This window comes from Mesocricetus auratus, unplaced genomic scaffold (assembly GCF_017639785.1).
Source record: "Mesocricetus auratus isolate SY011 unplaced genomic scaffold, BCM_Maur_2.0 Super-Scaffold_100003, whole genome shotgun sequence".
NCBI classification, from domain to species: domain Eukaryota; kingdom Metazoa; phylum Chordata; class Mammalia; order Rodentia; family Cricetidae; genus Mesocricetus; species Mesocricetus auratus.
This window is the reverse complement of record NW_024429188.1, coordinates 13,819,022-13,845,491: the sequence shown is the minus strand read 5'-3', so window position 1 is coordinate 13,845,491 and position 26,470 is coordinate 13,819,022. Positions and strand designations below refer to the sequence as shown.

Here is a 26,470-nt window from a genome sequence, read left to right as displayed (position 1 = left end):
CCATGGAGGGCCTCACCCTCCCTGGAGAAATGAGGGGATATTGGGGGGTTTGGGGGGAGGGCACGGGAGGAGGGGAGGGAAACGGAGAGGGACCTGGAACTGACATGTGAAGCAACCTTGTTTCTAATTTAAATTTAAACTGAAAAATAAATAATAAAAAAATTAAAAATTAAAAAAAACCAAAGGCCTTCATGCTGCTTAGAGAGTTTCAGTTCATGTGGGGTGACCATTACTGTGAGCACAAGACAGCTCCCAGGACTGGAGATCGATCCAGACTAGTAGCAATTGCATCTTCAGAAGCATCCATATGTCACCACCAGTGACTTGACTTTCTCCTTGTCTCCCCTAGTCAAAGTAGCCACTTTGGTGGAAAGAGACCATGGCCCTCTTGTGGTTTTTACAAGTTTTAAGGCAAAAGGAGGCAACTCTCATAACATATAGCCAATAGATACAGATTTCCGTGCTAAAAATTTAGTATATGCTTTTCTTGTATATATTGTACACAAACTGCAGAAAGGGAAGACCCTACTGGCAATGCAGCAGCAAGACTCAAATGCTGTGGAACACCCTAAAATGCACAGGACAGCCTCCTTCCTCCAGGAAGAAGAATGCCATCTAACAGGTCAACAGTGCCATGGTAACAAAGTCACCCTAAAATATCTCACCAATACCTCAAAGCCAACACGTCAATGCTTATGACCCTGGGTTTGTCTACTTCTACAACTGAGGGTGTCCTTTGGCCTCCACATTCATGTGAACACATGTGAACACACTCAGGAACATACATGTGCACACACACCCAAAACTCTTATGTAGACATACACTACTGCTACCCCACGTTCTTAGTTCATCCTTCACATTTATCATTATTATTATTATTATTATTATTATTATTATTATTATTATTATTTTAGTTTTATGTATACAGGTTTTGCCTGCATGTGTGCCTGTGCACAACTTATGTGCCTGGTGCCCACAGAGGCCAGAGAAGGGCATCAGATCCACTGGAACTGAAATCATAGATGACTGAAAGCTGCCATGTACATCCTGGGAACCAAACTCTCATCAACTTCAAGAGCAGCAAGTGCTCTTAACCACTGAGCCATTTCTCCACCCCTCGTATTTCATTCTTTTAAGTATCATTCCTTCCATTTATACGTACTAGGCAGGTAGTGATGACCATCTCCATCTACAGGTAGACACTTGTCCATATGAATATTTGGTATATTTGTATACATATTTCATGTTGTTTTTCCAATGTAAATAATATCTCTAGAACATCCAACTTTAGTTGGATCAAGTTTACTGTTTCAAAGGAGGAACTTCTTACAAGATCATAAACAAATTGCTTCAGTTATTCCCGCGGGATTCAACATCTTTGAAAGTATAATATTCGCTAATAAGTCACCAGAGACATTCTTGAGTCCCAGCAAAGGTTAGCCCAGTCTGTAGAAGGAAGTAGTAGGTCTATTTTCAGTTTGTGTTAAGTGTTGGATTTCTCCAATCTATGGCTAATGATTCTAATGATGTTACTTGAAATGAACATTAGCCTCTTCACCCTATACCAAAGAAGAATTTATCATGGTTACTCTTTCATTATTCTTCACTTCTGAAGAATGATCCACTTTGTTGTCACCTGCCTCTTTGAAATAATGTTCCCTCTGGAAAGCTAGTATGTTCTGACCAAGAAACCTAGAAATGGAAAGTGAGCAACTCAAGAAATGTGGCCTGAGGGTTTTTATTTTTTCTGTTTTAAATAATAACCATTTCCGTACACTTGGGAACATGTTCAAGGGCTTACCATCATGTCTTTAAATCAGCTTTTTGAAAGAGAAACTCTTGGTTTCAGTACACACCTTGCAAGCCATTGTTTTATAACTCCACAGACAAATGTTTAGGGACACTGTATGTTCTCTGTTGGGGATCACAGTGCAGATTAGAAGTATGTAATAAGCAAGTGCTTCCCAAGCCTGATGCCCTGAAGAAGAGTTTTCTTTATCACACATTCCACATATGAGCAAGAGTATGGAAACTTGTCATGCTTCTTCCCTATTATTCTCTTTGTCCCCTCTCTATCGCTTTAGGTTCCTTTCTTTCTCCACACGTTTGCTCTTTCTACTTTATACATATATGCAGCCCAGGAAATATGCACATTCTCCATAAAAAACAGAAAATGAAGTATATTTGTCTTCCTGAGTTTCACTTACTTTTCTTCTCTCTTCATTCATGGCGTTTTTCTTATAAATGCAATTGCTTCATTCTTCTTTATGACTGGATAACTCAGTTGTGCTTATGTACATCCCTTTCCTTGTTCATTTCTCTGTTGATGTGTATACTGGCTGGTTCCACATTTTGGCTATTATGGACAGTGTAAAAATAAACACGGATATTTGAGTATCTTTGTGAATGCTCACATAGAGTCCTTTGATTATTTACCCTGGAGTGGTAATGTGGATTTTACTGTAGTTCTAATTTTAGGATTTTTTAAAGGAACCATGGTGATATATTATTTATGATCCAATAAAGCTTACCTGGAGATCAGAAAGGCAAAGCCAACCACAGCCATAGAGGCCAGGCGGTGGCGGTAAACACCTTTAATCCCAGCACTAGAGAGGAATATTAAGATAGGAGCAGGGTCTCAGAGCTGGCAATTTGTCTCCAGCCATGCTGAGGACAGGATCTCCCCAGCCTTGGGAGAGGTAAGAGCTCTGTGGTGACTTGGCTGCTTTGCTTCTCTGATCTTCAGCTTGAACACCAATGTCTGTCTCTGGGTTTTTATTATTTGTGCTACAAGGAACATTTGTCATTTACAGTGTTTGTAGCATGCTGTGGAATTAACTTGGGAGCAATAATTAACTTGCTTCGAATGATGTCACAGTACCTGTGAACCCCATGAAGAAGCCAATGCTAGCTTTCCACAAGTCGGAATCAGACTCATCGGCATTCTACACATGTGTGTATGGACCATCAGGCTGTCTCCACTGCATAGTAATCCATGTACTAACTTCTATTTTATGACACATTCTCTCGAACTCCACAGCCCAATAGTCAGGTAAAAATACAAGTGATTCTTGCCCAGACACTAAGTCTTGTGGAATGAATATTATAGCACCCAAGATTGTTGATGCACTGTAGTGCCCTAAACACAATCAACTTACTTGCCACCGAGAATAAGGAGGGAGACAATGGATTGCTAAATAAGTGTTAAGGGTTTTTAATCCCCTCTTCCTTTATCTCAATACCAGAGATGAAGAGAGTGGTTTTGACTTCCCTTGGTACTCATTGAAATAGGGGACAATGTTATGGCTTAAGTTCAAGAATACTGACAGTGAAGGCCTGAGCCTATTATTAAATCAGGAGTTCTCAGATGCCGCTAAATGTGTTTGTGTGTGTGTGTGTGTGTGTGTGTGTGTGTGTGTGTGTGTGTGTTTGAACCTTGATTTCTAAATAAAGCAGAATTGGGAGGTGGGTATCAGTAGTGAAGAGTTTAGGTTAAAGAGGTGAGGTCTAGAGTGTTTTGGATTGGTTTTGCTCAAAACAGGTGTCCTGGTAGACAGAGTTCACGGTGCAGGTGTCAATGTATTTCTCATCATCCCAAAATTGTTATAAAAGCTTTAATAAGGAATCAAACACAGCAGGCGAATTCTCAGTGAGGTCCTGCTGTAGCAGTTAGGAGAAGTTACCTAGCCTTGCTTCCTGTACCGTTTGTGTGGGGCCATATTTAAATCGATAAGAATTGGACAGCTCCTAGTCTTGCTAGGTAGTAAATATCATAACACCTATTGTCCTTCCTGAGACTGGGAATCTGCGGTGAGGTGCTAGGAGCCTTTAAGAGTTAGGCTCTAACTGAGATTTGTATTTTACTTTTAGGCCTTTATTTTTTTGCCTCCCCCCTTTTGGTTTTTTGAGACAGAGTTTTCTTGTATAACAGCCCTAGCTGTCCCGGAACTCACTCTGTAGACCAGGCTGGCCTCAACCCCACAGAGATCTGCCTGCTTTTGCCTCCCAAGTGCTGAGATTAAAGGCGTGCGCCACCACTACCCAGCATTCTTGCCCCTTTGTTTCCACATGTTTTATCCTCTTGTACACACTCCTGTCAGCCCTTCTGCTTTCTACTGTGAGTGGAGGCAACCTGAAGCTCTCAGTAATTCTGGCCACTGATCTTAGATTTCCTAGCCTCTGAGACAATAAGCTAAAAAGCTTCTTTTCTTATGAACTCCCTAACCTCAAGTGTTGAGTTATAGTAACAGGAATCAAACTGAGGTACACAATTGTTACCAGGAGTAAGCATTGCTATAAATATACCTGTAGACACGGATATGGTTTTAGAAGTAGGTCATGCTAAGAAGTGTGGAATTTGAAGAAGACTAAACAAATCCTAGAAGACCACAAACACAGCATTAATAGCAATTCTGATAAGGGTTCTTAGGTCAAGAGGATTAAGTTAGTTCAAGATCATCTTAGAAGTTAATCAAGTGATTATTGTAGCCTGCGTATAACAGACTTTACTTCCCTATGCTATTCTGCTGTCTGGACCAGATTCCCATAGAACATTATGTACACCTCTGGGAGGAATGCCTTGGCCTGCCCAAGGAATGCCACAGGCAAGATGTTTCCTCTCCCTCCTCAGCAATCTAGCTTATCTCACTCAAGGGCATTTTGCAAACAGCCCCCATTTGGCTATGTGAACTTCTGTGTCCGTAGCACATCTGGTGACAGTGATGAGAAACACTCTATGTTTAGCATTGTTTCTCTGTCCCTGCTTTGAACCCTGAGATATCTTGGAACACCATCTTGAAAGATGCCCAGTGAAGGAATCCTGAGCAGTACTGTCTGGAGTCCCCTGTGTCTGTTGAATCTCAAATTCAACTGCAGTTCCTCGACACTGGTTACTGAATAAGCTGCAGCTGGTTATAATCAGACTGCTGATAGAAACATGCACAAATAAACTCCATTCGGGTGAGATCTTAGATGGTGAGATGAAGTCTTACTTGGAACCAGAATAAGGGTTCTTCTTATTACGCAGTTGCAAATCATTTGGTTGCATTATGTCCATGCCCTTATGTCTGAGCTGCTGGAAGGGTAGAATTTATTTATTTATTTGTTTTTTTTTTGAAGCAGGGTCCTATGTTGACCTGGCTGGACTGGAGCTCACTAGGTATGCCAGGCTGACCTCAAATGTGCAGCAGCTCTTGCGGTTCTCTGTCTCCAGAGTACTGGGATTACAGCTGCCCATCAGCACACCTGGCCTTCAGAGGCGGAGCTTAAGGAGCAGGACTAAAATATTCGAGAGACTGAAATATCTAAGCAGGAAAGGACTGAAGCAGCTGCGCCATAACTTTAACCACTGACAGTCAACTTGATGGTAGAATCACCCAGGAGACAAACTGCTGGCCATGTCCATGAGGGAGTTTCTAGATTGAGTTCACTGAGCAAGATACAGCCAACTATGAGGGGTACCATTTCTTGAGTTGGCGTCTTGGACTGAATCAAAAGGAGAAATGGAGCTGAACATCACACCAGTATCTCTCTCTCTCTCTCTCTCTCTCTCTCTCTCTCTCTCTCTCTCTCTCTCTCTCTCTCTCTCTCTCTGTGTGTGTGTGTCTCTGTCTCTGCCTTTCTCTGTCTCTCTCTGTCTGTCTCTGTCTCTGTCCCTCTCTGTCTCTGTCGCTCTCTGTCTCTGTCTCTCTCTTTCTGTCTCTCTCTCTGTCCCTCTCTCTGTACTTCTGACTGCAAATGCAACTTGACCAGCTGTCTCAACCTTCTGCTGTCACGTCAAGCCTTCCTTCCTAATCGCCATGAGTAAATTCAGAGAAAATTAACCAATACAACTGCTCACAGTAAGGTGAGTGTGGGAAAAACTGGCCTAAGGCATAATTACAATTATAATTAAAAGACAGCTAAGTATTAAAAATGGACAATTTGCAGCCTGTACATAAACAAACCCCGAATGTTCTGTTAGAGTATTGGCAAGCAACCAGTTAGTATGGAGACCAGCAGGACTGGAAGAGAGCCAGGTGCCATGCATCAGAGACAAAGGCATTTCAGAGGACTGTATGGTTGTCCCTGCCATCCCAACAACATTAGAGCCTTAAAGGGCAGAACGGGCTTACTGCCTCTGATCCCTCGTTTTCAGCTGTGGTTCAGGTGGGTTCATGTGCAACTCAACCATCACTCAAAAGTGCACAAGCAACAAACCTTGGCACTGCGCATGTGCTGCTCCTTCTCATTCTGAAGGTGTGCAGAATCCAAGAGTCACAGAGGCGTGGCAGCCCCCTCTTAGATTACAAAAGATCCAGTGGACTGCTTGGCAGACAAGGCAGAAACCTGATGCAGAGCTGGAAAAACCACAGGGAATCTCCACTAGAACAATGCCTAGGAGAGTTGTGGAAATCCTATCTCTCCGGCTGGTATCTCCAACGCCCAAGACAGAGCATGTAGAGCATGGGACAGCATACTGGGAAAGCTGCAGACACCAATGTGTGGCTCTGACTGAAGACAGCAGCTATATGAACTGAGCCTCACAAATCCACAGAGGCAGGATTATCTGTAACCAGAGGAATCCACAATTTCTGTATCTATCTCATTACAAACCAGGAATCATTCAGTTTACAGGTCAGTGCTTCAGATGATTCTTTAAGTGTCATTGTTCTAAATCTATTTTACTCTATCAACACGAGCATAGGAACACAAAGACGTAAGTATTATGTGATTACTTCCAATGAAAAAATATTGAAAACAATCCAAATGTTCAGCAGTAAAAGACTAGGGAAATACCTTATGATACATTTCTTAAAAGAAATGCTGTATGCTTGTTGAAAAGTATACACTTCGAGGAGCTAGAGAGATGGTTCAGTGGTTCCAAGCCTATGTTGCTCTTGCACAGTCTCAGGTTCAATACCCACCACCCACATGGTATACACACATGCTAGCAAAACACTCAAACACATAAAATAAAAATAAATACTTTCTAAAAATTTTAGAAACTATACACGCTGAGAAATATTCCCAGAGCAAAACAAAAGACGTGTTCTTGGCTTTTCTTTTATGGTTGAAGAAGAGATAAAGGTTTCGGTGTGCGCTGAAAGCTAGAAGTTGTGACAGAGACTCTTAGTAGTATTCTAAATCTGTGTTTCTTTTCTTCCATCATTATGACATTGCTTGGTGTATTTCCTAGCAGACCGAGTTTGAACATTGTGACTCTACTTTTGTAGTTTTTCTTGATTTTGATCCCTTGTCACGCTGTGTGGGACATTTTGAATTGAATCTAGTTGTAGTGGTAAATCATCACAGGTCATGCAGATGATGTTAATTCCCTAGGGGACAGCAGTATAGCAAGGGCAAGGAAACTTGGGCATCCACACAGAGTAGAGCCTCGATATTAACTTCAACTGTCTTTATTGAGTCAATCAATGCTGGGTATGATAGCTAATGTTGATTGTCTACTTGAATAATCTAGAATTTCCCAGGAGTCAGTTCCTCAGAGGATGCCTGTAAGAGAGTTTCTGAATTAGGTTAGCTTCTGGTTATGCCTATGGAGGGGGGTTATGTAGATTAGGCTAATTGAGGTAAGAAGGCCCACCTTAACTGAATGACACCACACACTGGCCTGAGATTCTGGACTGCATAAAAAAGAGAATGACCTATTATCAGCATTCATTTCTCTCTGCTTCCTGACTGCAGACACAATATAAAAACCTTTTTCAGCCGGATGTTGGTGGTGCATGCCTTTAATCCCAACACTCGGGAGGCAGATGCGGGAGAATTTCTGTGAGTTCTAAACCACCCTGGTCTACAAGAGCTAGTTCCAGGACAGCCTCCAAAGCCACAGAGAAATCCTGTCTTGAAAAAACAAAACAAAAAACAAAAAATAAATAAATAAAAACAAAACAAAAAAATCTTCAAGCTCCTGCTGCCAAGCCTTCCTAGCCACAATGGACTATACCCTCAAATTGTCAGCCAAACTGAACTTTTCCTTCTTTAAATTGTTTCCATGGGATATTCTGCCACAGCAACAAGAAAAGTAATGAATATGCTGGTCCAGAGAAATAAAATTGTGTATTATTGGATCTCTGCGTTATAAAAACCTAACCAGGAAGGAAAAGATAGGCCATGTAAAGATTTATGATTCATTGTGTATACCGGGTGTGACATTTGAAAATTTACAACCCATTTTTAACTACTAGCATATATGATTTTAAATTAATAATAAAAATCAGAGCAATGGTAACTTTTTCATCAACAAATGTCAAGTCTGACTTTCTCATATCCAAAACTTGAGTGAGGAATCAAGGAGTTTTGGAACCGTTCATCAAGCATGGAATTCACTTTCTTCACTTTGTAAGTACATTTGCTACGGAGAGAGTAAAGTTGCTTGTCACTCCCCTGCAGTCTTGATCCTGCCAACAGGATGCTTGCAAAGAGCATATGTTTCCTAGTTATCCTTCCTGACTTCCTGCATTGGTTACAGTTCTCGTTTCTATGAGCAAAAAGCCTACCAAGAGGTAACTTAGGGGACAAAGGGTTTGCCGTGCCACATGGTTTGAGGCAATAACAGTTTATCTTGGTGGGAGAAGATGTGACAGTGGGAGGGATCTCAGATGGGGCACGAGGCAGCTAATTGCCCCATGTTAGTAGTGTCAGAAAGCAGATAACCAAAACTGGAACCGTGTCACGCTATAAGCCATAAGCCCCGCCCTCATAGTTCAATAATTATTATCTAGGCCTCATGTCCAGAAGGTTCCACAACCTCCCCAAACAGCACCATAAACTGAAGACCGACTGTTCAAACACAAGGGTCTGTGGGGGACACTTGCCATTCAGACATAACAGTAACACTATTGAAACCATGTCTACTCAACTTTTTTTTAAAAATCAAAACTATTAGTGACTATAAGAAAAGCCTTTTATCAGTTATGAAGTTAATGTTGTGACAACAGGTATATCATAGACTGACTGCTTGTGCTAACATAACTGCACCTGTTGAAAGTCTAACACCACTAGTGTGGTTACTAGGAAGTGAAGCTTTGGAAAATAACTAGGTAGTGAAGCCTTGGGAATGAGATGAGGGCTATTATGTAAAACACCTCCAGAGAGGTATTTTTCCCATGTTAATTAGGAGTCAGCAACACAGAAGAGAACCCTAACCAAAATTCAATCATGCTGGTGCCCTCATCTCAAATGTGAAACCTGTACATCTGATGGAAAGCCAATTTCAATTATCTGCAAGCCAGTAAGACTGCAGCTCAAAGCAACCAAGATGAGACAATCTCTAACTGACCCCTTCACTCTTGTGGGTGTCAGTTTGGTACAATGAGCTTGTATTTTACATGCCTCACTTGTTCCTACAAAGGTATCCCAGTCACAAAATAGCTTCCATGTGACAAAATTAATTGTCTTTGGCCAACATGGTCTAATTTCTATTTTGCCCATATTAAATAATGTCATGACATACTATTTTTGTAAAGTCCTTAGAAATGAGTATTTGAAAATATCCCATCTTGTAAGGTTAACTGAAGCGTCATTTAAAAGTGTTATTGTGCTTTGAAGGCTTTTCTTCTTTATATGTAAGTGGATTCCTCCTACCTATCCCACTCTGTGTATTTGCACATGTTCATGTATGCAAGTGTATGTGGAGACAACTTTGGTGCTGTACTTCTCAGGTATCATCTACCCTGACATGATGAGTGAGGGCCATTCACTGAGACCTAGGGATCCCCTGATTATGATAGGCTGGATGGCCATTAAGCCCTCTTCCACCACCCCATCCCCTGCCAGCCCAGACGTCTTTTTTACTAGTGTTATGCAAATTCCTCTGAGATCTCATACAGGACTTTACCAAGGGAGCTTTCTTCTCGGACCTTATGCTCTTATATTTGTATAATCTCCAATTGTTCACGTATAAGTGTCATGAGATGCTTTATGCTGATGAAGGACAGAAGATGGTATAGACTGACCAAAAGAAACAAGAGGCTTTTAGATGTAGTGAGACTGTCAAACTTGTTCTGTTCAGGAGAATTAATAAAAGATACTAATAGACACTTGGATCTTTTTCTTCTGAGACTGAAATAATATAGAATTAATTTCTCATATGAAAACTGCTTCCCTATTGATTTTTCCAGAAGATTTTTCAAAAAGGAAATAGCAAAAAAATCAATGCAGATGACAACTTCTATATTACAATTCTGGTTTCCTGTTATAGATTTATCACACATTTGTCATGTAGAATGGAGAAATTTTAATCATTCATTTTAAGATGTACACCAATGGTAATTAATAAATACTCCAAAAGCTTCTCATTTCAATGGATGCCTTTAAAATGGTTAAGAAATAAAAGGAATTTGGAAACTATCCTTTTCAGTTTTTAAGTCACATGAAAACCTTAAAAGTAAATATTGTAGGCAACGTTTGCAAAAGTCAGAGGGGAGTATGTGAGAAGGTTTGGAGGGAGGAAAAAGAAGGAGGAACTGATGTAACTATATTATAATCTCAAAAAAGTTTTGAAAAGTCATTGTAAAAGAAAGATTAATTCAATCACAATGTAATATAACCCCATAGCCACACCTATATCATCAATTTCACCAGCATCCTAATGTCAAGTCATAGTAGCAAATATTCTTAGGACACGCTAAGATTAGCCATGTAATCTGTCTCTCTGATATTGGTGATCTGTGATGAAGATGGCAGGCTATCCCTGAATTTCGGTCCAAGAATGGTTAATGACTGACACAGATAATCACTTATTTTGGTCAAACTATTTTCTCTTAGGTGAGGTGTTCCTAATTCTGTTATCCTGGTTTTCAACAGCTTTCCCCGGACCTGAGGTACTTTTTGCCTGGAGCTGGTAGAATGTGTGGTTGACTTTTATCAAATAGAATACTGCTGCACTGGTATGCTAGCATTTACCTGATTAGCTTCCAAAAGACTGACTCTTGCTATAGACCTCTGTGTCTCCTCTTCTTGGCTTTGATGAAGCAAGCTGCCTTGGGAGAGAAGTCCACAGAGCAGGAAACTGATAGCAGTCTTTGGCTAACACATAGAAGAAACTGAATCTTGAGAACAGTTGCATGGGGGTGAGTTTGGAAGTGGATTTCAGAGTGAAGTTTCTGCGAGAGACCCATGCATTTTAGTTACTCTCATGCCCACCTTTTCCCATGTCTCCCCCACTGCTGCTAACCAACCTACCCACTTCCTTACATGTTCAGTAGTTTTGTGCAGGCCCACTGTAGGCAACCATGGTTGCTATGAGATCTTGCTTGCAGTGGCTGTGTACTGCTCAGAAGATAGTATTTTCAGTCCTTCTCCGTGTCTTCCAGCCCAAACTCTTTCAGGCCCCTCTTCCACAAAGTTATCTCATCCTTAGAGAAGCTGGTGCAAGAGTCCTGTTTAGAACGGAGTATGCCACTTTTTCTCGGCACCTCGAGCAGCTGTGAGTCCCTGCACTCACCACAGTTCACTGCAAAGAAGCTATGTGTTTCTGTGATGACATGGAGTCATGATTTCCCAGCATTAGTATTGCCTAATGGAATCAATGTACAACTTGTTATACCGTGAATCATTTTCAGTTAAGACCACGTTTTTCAGACTTTGCCAAAATAAGTGTTCTGCTTTGGGGTTGTCAGGCCACTGGAGAATGGTGCTCTTACAGATTCGCCGCCGCAGCCTCAGGTACTGTGAGTACTGTAACACAGGCTCCAGGAGGATGAAGATAATCACATCCATGTTCTCATCCATTAGCCTCTGCAAGGCCAAGTAAAAAGCTGTTTTAAAGTTCCAGCTCTTGGCATATTTTTTGGTTAAAACGAAGATCGTTTTCTTGCTCTGGTTTATGCTCTGCATGAGGTTATCAATGATGGCTAATCCCGGATCCCAATCCCTCTCCTCTAAGCACAGAAGAACATTTTTGTCTTCACTCTCTTCAAGGTGGTAGCGCAGCTCATTGATTACCCAGTCTGTAACAGATACATCTTTGGTGTCATAAGAAATGTAAGCATCATAGAAAGTTCGGGATGTGGCCAAAGACCTGTAGCCTCTTAATTTAGCTGAACACATGTGATAGATAAACCAAACATCCCAGTAAAACAGATGGCGAACCAGGGCAACCAACATAACCATGGATGTGATAAGGAATGTAACGGAAAACAGAATGGCTGCAGTGATATCTGAAACACAAGTCATAAGCTCTAGACTCATGATACTCTTCCCTGTTTGATCCCCAGGACTGGTACAAATAGCATCTACCAATCTAGGAATTGTGATATTCACATTTTCATCTATCCAGCTTCGAAAATCACTTATGTCACACGTGCAGTCAAAATGGTTCCCACTTAGTTCCAGAACAGACAAGTTTGTTTTAGTCTTGGTTTGCAGGGAGGATTTATTGATCATCCTTATCACATTGAAACTTAGATCCAGGTGCACCAGACTGCTGGCTTCAGAGAGGAAGCCAGGGGGCAGGTGAGCGAACTTATTGTTGCTCAGCAGCAGTGTCTTCAGGGATTGAGTAAACTTAGATAGGCAATTGGTTAGAAAATACAGCTTGTTTTTCCGTAAGTCCAGCAAATGGAGCTGAGGAAAATTCTGGAGGGATGTCCAATTAAAGAAACGCAACCTGTTACCATTGATATGTAACTCTCTGAGGCTCTGGGGCAAGCTGAGGAATGCTTCATTTGGGATTTGTTGAAGGTTATTGTAAGATAAGTCCAGGCATGTCAGATTCCAGAGACTTTTAAAAATGGTCCAGTAGCTCTTATCATCTGCATTCCACAACAGGTCAAGGCGGTTTCCACTGAAAACCAATTCTTTCAGGGACATGCTTTTCAGCTCTTTGTCATCTGTGAGAGTGTAAATGCCGTTGTAGCTCAGGTTTAACACCTTGAGATTTATTAAGTTCTGGATAAATCCTAGACGGTGTGTTACCCCTGCTATACTGAAATAGTGTGCGTTGTGGCTCAGGTCGAGCACTTCTAGGTTGCGAAGTTCATTGAAAGCCTTGTTATCATCAAAGTCTAGTCTGTTGTTGGATAAATCCAAATATTTGATGTGGGGCATGTTTGAGAATTCTGTGCCATTCAACACTTGACTGTTGGCATTGAAGGACAGATTTAAGCAGGCAATGTCCCGAAAATCTTCAAATTGATTTCTCCCAATAACAAAAATGTTGTTCAAACTTAAATCCAAGGCTTTGCCATAACTAGCACACTGTGGCTTTATTAAAGGTTTGGTGCTATGATAAAAATTCGAGTGTGGATCAAACTCGGTCATCATTGAGTGACGTTTACGAATATGATATGGCAAAGTCGAGCCATCTGTACTGTCTTCTCTGGGTGATATTCGGTTTTCTGACAAATAAATAACTTTCAAGTTAGGAAAACCTTGGAAAACTTTAAAATCAATTTTCCTGATAAAGTTAATGCCCAAGTTGATAGTCGTTAAGTTTGGAAGACTCTGGAGGGGTTTGAAATGTTCCTGTTTAAGTTCTCGGAATACATAGCCCTTTAAGTGCAATTTCTTGAGAGAACGAAGCATAGAGAAGTTTGGGGAAATAGTAATAGATTGTAAATATTTTGTATATTGGAAGTTGAAAGATAGATCAAGGATTTGTAAATTGGGTAGTTTTGTTAAAAATTCTCCTGAGGCAATTTCTTGCAGTAAATAGTTGAATTCAAGATGGAGTTCCTTCAAATTTGTCAGATTGTTGAACCAGGTGGAAGGAATCCACTTGAGGGACGTGCTAGAGAGGTTTAGATAGCGAAGTTGGGTGAGACTTTGAAAAGCGAGAGGATGTATGTGGATAGAAGCGTTTCCGTGGCAAGGTGTGCAATTAAAGGGGGCATTGTAACACCTCGGACAGTTTCCACTCAAATCTAGTAATGTTAAATGTTCCAGTCCCTTGAAGTCTTCCTCAGTGATATTCATGATCTTGGCATTGCTCAGAAAAAGTTTTGTTAGGGAGTTTGGTAGTTTGGGAGGCACGTGAACAAGTCTGTTGAAAGATAATGAGAGCACCTGCAAGTGTGGAAGGCTTTTAAAGGCCCCGTCTTCCACGCTAAAGTTTTGATTACAATAAAAATAGCAGTTCCAGCCCAAGTAGAGGCTTTCCAAGTTGCTAAGCCCCAAAGTGTTGCCTTTAGTTACCGTAACTATATTGTTTTGAATTAGGCTAAGTTCTGTCAAAGACTTAGGCAAGCCAGCAGGCATAGTGTATAACTGGTTGTCTTCAAGCAGTAACACCTTTAGATTTGTTAGGTTGAGGAATGCCCCATCTGTAATATTCATACCTTTTCTATTTTCATCTTGGTGCTGTTGGTTGGCATTGTGGTTCAGATTTATTTTAGTGAGGTTTTGCAGCTCTCGAAAGGACTCGTTTGTTACATGCATGATGGAATTGTGAGACAGGTCTATTTCTGTCACATATTTGGCTATAGTTGGAGGAACTTCTTGCAGTCGACGATCATTGCATTCAGCAACCACAAGGTCATTTTTCCTTTTCTCGTCACAGGGATAGCTTCTGGAATAATTTGCTTTGAAGAAGGACTCACCGATTCCAGAGGTGAGCAGGCAAAAGCAGGTCAGCATCCACGACTGAAGGGACATGTTTTCCTAAAGGAAACCAACAGCAGAAACACAGCATTAGAGTGGCAACATTTGCTGGGTGTTGCTTGGTGAAATTAAAAGTGTTCCATCATACTTATATACAGTGCATCAAACGAGTTTCAGAATATTTGTTTGGTTTTAGCTCCCATGGGGCTAAAACTGTTAAAGATGAAACTCTCTGAGATATGATGACAGGAAGCTTTTGAAGAGGCATTAGTCAAGATGCTCCCCATCCCCACCACATTGAGTCTGAGATGAAGGATGGTTGTGGGTAATACAAAATCTATAGCACGGCATGGCATATATATATATATGTATATATATATATATTAGCAACAAACTATCTGTGTAACTATTCTTTTGCATGTGTAGTGTGCATGCATGTGTGTGGGCGAGTGTATGTGGACATATATGTATTAGTGTGCATGCATACATGTGGAAGTCAGACATTGACACAAATTTTCTTCCTCAATCATTGTCCATTTGGTTTACTGATTTCCTGAGGTGAGATCTCTCATGAAACACAGGGCTTACCAGTTTGACTAGTCTGGATAGCAAGTTTGCATGAGAGATCCATTGTGTCAGGCTCCCAAGAAATGGGATCACATGCATGCTACCACACTTGCTCAGCTTTTATGTAGCTTCTAGGGGCTCTGAACTTGGGTTCTTACACAACATAGCAAGTGCTTTTGATACTGAGTTGTTTCCCCAGCCCTTTATGGCAAAACTCTGAAAAAACTTTGTCCAGTTCCCAAGAACTCAAGTCCTGCATCCATTGTAGTATTAGCCAAGACACTTAAGTCAAAGTCATCACCTGCTTTCCATAGTTCTTGCAATTATTTCCTCTGCTTTTTGTTCCTCTGTAGTGATGATACATATCATTTTCTCATAGTTCTTTACATTGCTACAAACAGCAATTGCTATAAACAACCATTTTCTTTAAAAAATGAAAAAATTCTTAACATTTCTCCTCTTAAATTTGTAATTTCATTTTCTCACGTTAAAGTATCTTACCCCACTAGAACTGTTTTGGCATCAAGTGCGAGAGGTAAACTCTTATTCTTTCCTTTTTGTTTTGCTTTTGGATACGAGGTTTTTCTGTGTAACCCTGGCTGTCCTGGAACTGGCTCTCTAGACCAGGTTGACCTTGAACTCAGAGATCCACATGCCTCTACTTCCCAAGTGCTGGGATTGAAGATGGGGGCTACCACCACTTGTCAAATTATTGTTTTTGAAACTGAAGCAAAGCTATTACAGAATCACCTGCTGAATCACCTGATCCCTGCTTTGCTACACTCAGTGTTCCACGTACAACTTTCTTGCACATTTGGATCCATTTTAAGGCTGGCTGATCTGTTTCATCTGTCCATTTATATTTAATAGGTTCCTATTGTGTAGAATCCTCTTATAAACACAACTCAATAGAAAATGGATCAAAATATATTAACATTGAAAGCTAAAATGTGAGTAGATGTTTATGTGCATAGATGTTCTGGCAGCATGCACATCTGTACATCATGTGTGCCTGGTACCCTAGGAGGCCAAAAGAGGGCATTGGGTTCCCCTGGAACTGGAGCTTGTAAGCCAACAGGTAGGTGATGGGAATTGATGTGGGTGGTCTGGAAGAGTTCTGTCAACCACTGAGCCATCTCTCTTACCCCTGTGAGCACTTCTTAAGCATAGAAAAGCATATTCAGTCTCTCTCAATAAATTATACTGATCCCAGTTTTAAATAAAATCTATTGTGCAGCTCGACATACTGTGAAACAGGAAGTCTCATATTTTGCTGGTTGAAATATAAGTTAATGCTACATCTAAGATGGACAGCTGTTTTCAACACTTTTCAAAAGCTAGAAATATATACTCAGAATCAACAATTTCAATTCTAGAGGTAGATCCCGAAGACATAGCTACACATACTAATATCCACATAGAAATATGTTCTAAGCAAAACTTTTAGCAAAAGCAAAAATTGGAAAATCTAAATGTCTATGGGTAGAGAGCTGGTTGTAGTACTTTCACAGAATACTGTATAGCAATGAAAAAAAATATAAGACAATTTTTTTTTTGGTTTTACGAGACAGGGTTTCCCTGTATTGTTTTGGAGGCTGTTGGTCCAGCCCGGCCTCGAACTCACAGAGATCTGCCTGCCTCTGCCTCCTGAGTGCTGGGATTAAAGGTGTGTGCCACCACCGCCCGGCGACAATTTTTATAATCATTCATTCATCAAATATTTATTGGGTGTATATTTCATTTTAGGAACTGTTTTTAAACTCAACACTGAAAAAAAACATCAGTGAAAATACCAACCTATCTGATGTCTATACTGAAAATTAGAAAGTTAGATAGAACATTAGATAGGAAGACAATAAAGATAAGAAGACAGTTATGTAGAAGGTCTTTCTGTTAGACTTACATGACATTTTTGTTATGATTAGACTGAGGTTATAAGTTTTGGAAAAAAAGACATTATAGAAGTACAATGTGTCATTCTAGTAAGACCAAGACTACATGCTATCAACCTGACTTTCCCAGTTGAAGTAGACCTTGATCATCTCACTGAGAGAGTGTTGATAAGGTTCCTATTACAACTTTAACTACAAAATAAAAAACACATTAATTTGTAAAGGTTCTATGGGGAACATGTGTCATGGTAAAATCCAAATCCCAGATATTTTAAATCCTTTGCAAACTAATAGAGCTATTGATGTGAAAGTCACCCTTAGTGAATCAAGAGATCAGGCTCCATATACTGTGGCCCCACTTACTCAAATTAAGATTTCCACACCTAGTTTCAAATATAAGTTCATACAAGTAGAGTAATTCAGCATGAAATGCTCTATGAACCACTGTTACCAACAAAAGAGTTTATGGGGAGTTGTTCAATGTCCCTTCAGGATGAAACCAGTTTCTCAGTCTAAAGTACCCAAGTATGAATTATAGGTCATGGAAATGAATGGAACTTCCTGGTTTCTAACATCAGTCTTCTAAAACAGCACTGAGACAAGAACATGAGTGGATAAGTTCTAAATAGCTGAAATTTGAAAAGTTCTTAAAATGTTGAGTAGTGAGCAGCAAGGAGGTTGAAGAGAAATGGTTGATTCATCACTGGTCAAGCCTTGACACCCCACACAACCCCTCCCAGTGTTTCTGTCCATTGCTGTCTTAGTTACTGTTTATCGCTGTGAAGAGAAACCACAACCAAGGCAACTTATATAACAAAAGGCATTTAGTTGAAGACTTGCTTACAGTTTCGGAGGGTTGGTCCATGATTACCAGAGTGGAGAGCATGGTGGCAGGCAGGCAGACATGGTGCAAGTACAGTATCTGAGAGCTCGTATCTGATACAAAGTTGAGGCTGAAATAGGGTGAGACAGGCCTGGCACGGGCTTTTGAAACTTTAAAGTCCACCCCTAGTGATACACCTCCTCCAAGAAGGCCGCACCTCCTAATCCTTCCTAAATAGTGTACCAACTGGGAATCAAGCATTCAAATTTATGAGGCTATCAGGGTTATACTCATTCAAAACACCACATTTGCTAATGCTTATTTCCTGAAGTACTCAGCTGAAGTCCACTGCACATCACCAAACACTCCCTAACACACCATACCACATTCATCTAGATTTTAGAGTGGCAGAGAGTGTAGACACACACACACACACACACACACACACACACACACACACACACACACACACAAATAAAACCTAGCAAAGGCTGCATTTCTTCAGTAAAGGGCTACTATAAGGATAGCAAACAGAAGCTGAATCCCAAACGAAGAAAGACAGACTTCTTTTTCCTCTTCTTTTCTTTCCTCTCTCTCTCCTCTCTTGTCATTTTTTTCTCTTCCTTCCATCCTTGTCTTCTTCCTAGACTCCTTGATCCATTTCATCTGACTGTTGGTACTGATACGTACTTAATATGTACAGCCCTTTCATGAGCACATCCCAGTGGAACATAGACCTAAATATATCTCTGTTTTCCTATTCCTCTCTCCTCCTTCCCCACTCCTCCCCTCCTCTCCTTCTGTCTATCACAAATTCATGCTCACCATAGTATAATAAGTGAAACAATATGAAATTATAACTATGACAGTAGAATAGAGAAGCAGCAACTTTTCAAATACACGAATGCAATAACGAAAATAAAATATATAGAGACAAACAGAGGCAGACACATACAGAAATGGAATAATTCCATAGAATAGTTTGTAGCATGGAATCCTGGAAAGGTTTGGGAGCTGGGAAGAATAGGCCTCTCAGGGGAGGCTGGCCAGTGGATTGGTTGAGAGTCTGAATAAGAAGTTAGACTAGGAAGTGGAGAGAGGACCCAGTGATTAAGAACACTGGTTGCAATGCACTTCCAGAGGACCTGGGTTAAATACCCAACACCCACATGGCAGCTCCTAACTGTTTATAACTCCAGTTCCAGGGGATCCAACACCCTCCTCTGGCTTCTATAGATACTGGATGGAAGTGATGGACAGACATACAAGCAGGCAAAACACTGTGTATGTTTGTGTCTATGTGGTGTGTGTGTGTGTGTGTGTGTGTGTGTGTGTGTGTGTGTGTGTGTGTGTGTGTGTTAGATTGTCCTTGTTTCACCCCTTACCAGACTTACAGTCTGGGATGGTGAAATCCAGGAGCCTTAGACAAAAGTCAAGGCCAAGATGAATTACCATGGAGGTAACAGGAGGGATAGAGCATTAAGGAATCCTCTGCTGGTGGAGCACAGGAACCATGCTCATTCCAGGCTCAGCTCTGGGAACTCTGGCATCTGTCTCACTAATGATCATCCACTTTAGCACCCAAGGCAGGAAGTTGCATGGAATCACTTTGGGGACGTAGGCCTGAATCAAGGTGAGACTAGGGAGATACATGCCATAACTGCAAAATGATAGGGGACCTTGAAAACAAAACTTGGTTAATGAAAATCCATGATGGAAAAAAAAGCCTCACTTGCTCCCCTCAGTCTGGCTGCAGTTTCAACATTTCTGCACACAAACAGATATGACTTGAGAACTGACACTTGCTGAGTTTTTTGATTTTCGTTTTGTTTTGAGATAGGTTCTCACTCTGCAGTACAGACTGGCCTTGAACTCATGATTCTCCTCAGCTTCCTGAACGGTAGGATTGCATTTGCGTGCCAAGACACCTGGCATGATTTGTAGTTTCTTTTTTTAAGATTTATTTATTTATTTATTTGGTTTTTTGTGGCAGGGTTTCTCTGTGGCTTTGCAGGCTGTCCTGGAACTTGTTCTGGTAGACTAGGCTGGTCTCGAGCTCACAGAGATCCGCCTGCCTCTGCCTCCCAAGTGCTGGGATTAAAGGTGTGCACTACCACTGCCAGGCAAGATTTATTTTTATTTTAATTTATATACTTGTGTGTGGAGGGGATATGTGCATGTGAGTGCAGGTGTCCCTGGAAGCCAGAAAAGGACATCAGATCTTCTAGAGCTGGAGTTACAGGTGGTTGTGAGCTGCCCCATTTGGGCTCTGAGAACTAAACTTTTGATCCTATATAAGAGCAATGCATGCTTTCGTTTTTGTTTTGTTTTGAGATTTTCAAGACAGAGTTTCTCTGTGTAACAGCCCTGGATGTACTGGAACTCACTCTGTAGACCAGGCTGGCCTTGAACTCACAGAGATCCACCTGCCTCTGCTTCCCAAGTGCTGAAAATAAAGGCATGCGCCACCTTTGCCTGGCTGCAATGCATGCTTTTAATTGCTGAACAATTTCTTCTGTTTCTGGTTTGTTGTTAATGATAGCACAAAGAGATTATTTACCTTGAACACTGAGCTTCCTAGTGCCCCTGTCCTTTCTTAGGGTTCTCTTCAGACCCCCCACAGAGGAATTACATCTGCCCGCATAATGTGGATTTTGGACTTGTGAAACAGTGAAGAGCATATATTTCTGCTGATTGAACACTCACATTTCTGACATTTGGCTAAACAGGAAAGTGAGAGTGTATAAAAAACAGTGGTTCATGGGATGTCACTACCAGGATAATTTGTCCAAAAAGCTCTCTGCACAGTCATACCTTGAATTGACAGCCTAAAATCACTGCAGAGAAGGACGCAGTTGCAGGGCCCTCAGGATTTACTGGGTGTTGCCTTGGTCAACTGGAGAAAACCGAAACTCATTTATTTAAAGAAGCCCCATGAATCATGAACCCCACCGAGAAAATAACAAAAGAAAGAAAGAAAACTGCTTAACTTCCCCTCTGTCTACCAAAAAGCAGCTGTCATTACTCTGGAAGTGGTCTCATAGCTTTTGTTTTCTAGTTTCTGTGCAATGCATGATCTGCACACTGATTGCATCCATAGTACATAGTCTTCTGTTCTCTTGTAGGCACCAAACAACTGAAGGAACGCCACCTCGGTCACCTCACACCAACCTTTCTTTTCACATTGTATGCTGACGGACACCTACTGAGCCCTTTGGAAACCCTGGTGTAATGAAAAGAGCAGTTCTAGAAGTGCTCCCTACCTGATTTTGGGTGGGCTGGGAGCCACCCTGTACCTGTTGGTCCAGTGGTCTTCAGACAGGACAACTAACTCTAGGTGCTTGAGTACTGGAACCACAGCACCTCTAGGTGAGACCACATAATCCACATTGTAGGTGGGGCAGCAGGGTGTAGAGTTGTACCCCTTTTACACACCTCTTAGGATTCAGTCATTTTGCACAGATAACTCTTTCCTTCTCACTCTTCAAGGTTTCCTTCAAGACAAATTAGACTCAGAGGCAAGAGAAATGTGAGGTCAAGACTAACCTGAGTTGCTTAGTGAGATCCTGGTTCAAATAATAAAAACCAAACCAACCAACAAAACACAAAAAGGATTTGGCAGTGTAGCTTAGCAGTTGAGTGCTCATTTAGCATGCCAAAGGCCCTGACTTCTTCCTCTTAGCAATGAAAAACAAAAACAAAAACAAAAAACCAACAAAAAACAAAACAAAACAAACAAGTTTGACTTCTCTTTAACCTGGTGTAATTTACCTCAGACCAGCTTTACCCCTTTCTGGAAATGTTCCTGCTTAGGCCTGATAACTCCAAAGGGTCCAAAAATCCTATTGATCATTATATACAACAAATTAAATCACTTAACTGTTCTGGCACCGTGTAGGTAGGATTCAAGGAGAGCTGAAAATTTGTTACCCTGAAGTTCTGCCTTACTTTTAGTGGTTCCACATTAGTTTTTATTTGATAATGGTGATCACTGATTTGTTATGCCAGTTAACTAACTAAGGAATATATATATACTGGAGATAAAGACATGGTTCCTGGGTTAAGAGCACGTATTTCTCTTGCAGAGAGCCCTGATTCAGTACCCATATGGTGGCTTGGAACAACCTGTAATTCCAGCTCCAGGAGATCTGACACCATCTACAAGGGAACCAGCCATGCATGCAGGACACTTACATATATGAATACAAACACTTATATACAAAAATAAAACTAAATATTTTAAAAAGAAATAGATACACAAACATAATTTATCAGGTTTGTTGAAATTAATAGTAGATCCTTTATTATGTCTCCCCTAAATCTGATGGATTCATGCACTGCTTTGGAGGACAAGAGAAAACATAATGCCAATCAAAAGCACTTGATGCTGAAGGGATGGATCCTGATTCAGTACATTTAAGGATATGTGAAAAGCATGCCTTTTGGATCGTGGAGGGGTTTTCTATAAGGGGAGACAAAGGGGAGTACAGTACATGCATCTGTTTATTTCAACCTCATATAACTCAACAAAGTGGCTGGTTTTATAAGCCCCTGTTTCCCAGACTTGGAACCTGATGCTTTGAGAGGTGAATTTATCTAAAGCTGCTCCCATAGTAGGTCGACAAACTGAAACAGGGTTTAGATATGCTCAGATGGTTCCAAGAGTTAGGAGCAAATTGACAATGAGCTGGTTACAGTGATAAGCAAAACCATCATAGCTAGGGAATGGAGAGGTGGTTCAGTACTTAAGAGGCTTATTGCTTTTGCTGAAGACCTAGGTTCGGTTCCCACCACATATTTGTTGAGTCACAGTCATCTAAAACTCCAGCTCCAGACAATCTGTCACCATATTTTGACACTTATGGGCACCAGGCACACACATGGTACAATACACACATGCAAGCAAAACACTCAAACAAATAGCAAAAAACTCTCAAAAATGATAAACCATAATATATTTCACATCTACATGGTACAAACACCAGGGGAAGATATTTTACTTTGCCTTTCTGTGCTAATTAGACCACCACGAGAGCATCCCTGGCATTCCTGGTCCTCTGAATTTCAATAGGATGACCCCAAAGCTAATGAGACTAGACTTAAGTACCAATGAACAGCTTTCTCTCTAATCACATGAAAAGAATGCACTGTTTGCACTTGTTAATACTCACCCAGAACCACAGGGTTTGTGTTAAAATAAACTCTTTGTTTGTATCTCCCAATAACCATATTTTGAGTCCATAGGTTAAAAATAGCAAAATCTGTAAATAGAAAAAAAAAGAAGAGCAAAATAGTATAGTAAAAATCTGGCTGGGGATATGGCTCTGTTGATAAAAATGTTTGCTTTGAAAGCTCAAAGAACTGAGTTTGATCTCCAGAACCACATTCCAAAGAGAGAGAGGAGTGGGGAAGGAAAGAAGGAAGGAAGGAAAAGAAAAAAGAATAGAAAAGAAAACCTAGGTATAGTGGCTGGAAAGGCAGAGGCAGGTATAACAATGGGGCTCATGGTTCCAGCTATGCAAGGGACCCTGTCTCAAACATTAAAACAGAGTCTAAGGAATGCACACATATACACATATGCATTTGCTCCTGAACACACACACACACACACACACACACACACACACACACACACACACACACACACACACACCTCTATTTAACATCCCAGTTGAACTTAGAAAGGCATGCCTTCAAAATGGTGATGTCCAGAATAGACCCCATGAATGTCATAAAGATATACCTGGAGATATTATCTAATTAACTATGGGTAATGACTTCCTCTGCCATGGCATTCTCTCTGAGTCGGAGCTTCCCACAAGCTTTCCTTCTTTCCCATCAATTCTGCTGGTTTTTTTCTTCACATGGAAAGATAAAAGGCAGTGGAGAGACTCTTGAGGGTCATGCTCAGGCTGAACTCCAGACACAATACTAGTATCTTGGGTAGTGTCTAGGCTCTCAACTGCCATCATATTTATCTGTGACCTCAGCTTGTCAGAGAAGTAGATCTGGGGCTTCTACTTTGCTCTCTGAAATCAAGCCATGGTGGCTAGTAAACAAGCTTCAGGGCTCTTTGTAATTTTTTCTCCCATTCCCAAGAAAATACTGTGTTCATTAATGAAAAGACCAAGCCCTTCATGTATCACTGAGAAAATGGCTTTTAACTGTGGCTGCACATTGGAGATACAAGTGTATTTCAAAAACTACTAATGCCTAGCTAGACATAACCCATTTTTTCTCTTAAGATTCTCTCCATGATTCTAATTTGTATCAAGAGGTTCTTGGCTCCCACCTGTCATCAGTGGGAATGAGGTGGATAGTTGTACAAGCTTACTTTGATTTTCTTGCTATTCTATATTTTACTTTCTTATGTTACAGCTATGCTGACCATCATAGTAATTTACCAAATAGAAATGGACAACTTCAGTTCCAATGTCACATGTGCTGTTGGCCTATTTGAACCAAACCCATATAGGCCAGTGCAGTCATTTGTAAGCATCTTAAAATTTAGTGCAAAATGAGTAGATAGTCACGATTCATAATGGACTTTAAGTGAGTATAAAATTAACTTCCAATAAGTTAAATAGACATTAAATTATTGCCAAAATCACACCAATGACTTTAATAAGCACTAAATGGCTGGGAAATATATATGTGGTCAATTTTGGATGAGATTCTTTTCAAGTCAAACTTTCCAATTTCTCTTTAAACTTCCCTGAATTTTCTATAAAATACATCATTCACCAAGACTGTAGCTTGCTTGCATTTCCATCCGACACTTTTTGACAGATAAAAGCAGATGACTTACTGTATCTAGACAATGTAGAGCAATAGCAGCAGAGGTAGTGAGATGTGTATTTTAAAACCCCAACCAGGAGAAGTAGCTGTTGTTACTGAAATTCAAGCTTTTAGTAGTTAAGTTCAGCTATCACTAGGCTGCAGAGACAGATATGTCTGTAAAACAATGGTTCTCAACTTATGGGTCGTGACCCTTTGTGGGCCACCTAACTCCATGGGGAAACGCTGATATTTATATTACAATTCTTCATAACAGTTACAGTTACAGCTGTGAAGTAGCAACGAAAATAATTTTATGAATTATTTATTCACCGCATCATGAAGAACTGTATTAAAGGGTAGCAGCGTTAGGAATGTTGAGAACCACTGCTGTAAAAGGAGGGAATTAACCATGCTCTACAGCCAAAGGAAGATAAAAATGTTTGTCTCCTCCATCATCCCCAACCCTGTTGTTCTAGAAGAAAATGTGCTCTTTATCAGGGCTGTAAAATAGTAGACCAACTCAAATTCTACTTTGGAAGGGTCTTGCTTCCTGGTTTAAAATGATATGTGTATCACTGCAGTCGGCTTTCAAAGTTCACTCTCTAATTGGTTTACATTAATATCCACACTGGTAATCCTCACTGGTAATCCTCCCAGCATACTGTGTGTACTACTAGGTTTCTTTGACCTCTGCCAGTGCTTTGTTGAGTTATTACTTTCTTTGTTCACATCAGTAGCTACCAACTCGAATTTCTGGATGGGAAGCCACGTTTTTTCCCCCCAGAGATCTTTGAGACAAGATCAGGCCCAGCTTACCTCTTTCCAGTTGAGGTCCCTCCAAGGTTCAATAGCTTGCAGTAACAGCGCAGTGCTGATCTTTGTGTAAAGTAGGCGTGCAGAGAGAAGGCACTGGCAAATTTCTGAAATTTGATCTCTTTAGCATCAGCAGAGCCTAGCATGGGATTTGCAGAAGTTTATATGGGAAGACAGGAACTTGTGATTTCTTAACTGTTGCCAAATCATTTATTGGCTGTGCATCAACATTTCGAAACTCAAATCAGAGAAAAAGTCATTTATAAAATTATTTTCATATAACCCACACAGCGTATTTTATGAGTTGATATGTATTGATGTCTATGGATATCTTAGGGTTTTGGTGAGCAGATTGGGAGGAAAATGGGTGATAAAACAGAGAAAAATGCCATTTTAATGGAAAAAAGATGTAGTGTATTCTTCAAAATCAAACAACTTTACCATAAATTTGTATCAAATTTGGAATTTCTGAAACTCTAGGTATTTAACTCACAAGTGCTTCTTCTTTGCTCCACACATTTTCAAGGCTACAACACTGTGTAGGTGGCTAGGGGGTTGCCCACTGAACCATGGCTGGGGTCTTTCTATTTCATGTAGCACCTGGCATGCAATGTAAGCTCAATAAGTGTTCACTGAAAAAAATAAAGTAAATGTTCATTAAGTGAATGAATGAATGAGTAGACAATGAGCATTCTAGAAGCTGGGATTTTTTCCTTCTTTGATTTGGCTGGGTAAAATTAGACTTGGAGCTTCCAGGGCCAGGGCCTCATCAAGTTTCCCCCTAGAAAGGCATCCACAAATCCGCAATCAAGAACCTTGGAACCAAACCTTGGCCCAGAAGTAAAAACAAAATTTTACACAGGAACATTTGGCAATTTGACATGCTGAATATGACTACTAGCTTCAATATCTAAATATAAAAATATTCTCACCCTCAAAAAGGAATTCTATCTTTTCTTATCGCTAAATAGTATAAAACTGTCCTCAGTGGTTAGTCACTTTTGAATTTTATAAATGAAATGACTGTGGAAGTTTATTTGTCTCTCACTATGTG

General features: G+C 40.5%; 1 protein-coding gene across 2 annotated transcripts; it reads right to left on the bottom strand.

Moving 5' to 3' along the window:
* Positions 1 to 10,172: 10,172 nt before the first annotated feature.
* Positions 10,173 to 25,530, bottom strand: Tlr8 (toll like receptor 8). 2 transcript variants are annotated; one of them, XM_021229561.2, is made up of 3 exons: positions 25,420 to 25,530; positions 22,995 to 23,084; positions 10,173 to 14,601 (listed from the first exon to the last, which is right to left on the bottom strand). In XM_021229561.2, the coding sequence occupies exon 3, from the start codon at positions 14,593 to 14,595 to the stop codon at positions 11,509 to 11,511; it is 3,087 nt and encodes a 1,028-aa protein (XP_021085220.1). In that variant the 5' UTR covers positions 14,596 to 14,601; positions 22,995 to 23,084; positions 25,420 to 25,530; the 3' UTR covers positions 10,173 to 11,508. The 2 variants fall into 2 exon arrangements, with proteins under 2 accessions (XP_021085220.1, XP_021085219.1); XM_021229560.2 differs by lacking the exon at positions 22,995 to 23,084 and having other exon boundaries at positions 25,420 to 25,507.
* Positions 25,531 to 26,470: the final 940 nt, after the last annotated feature.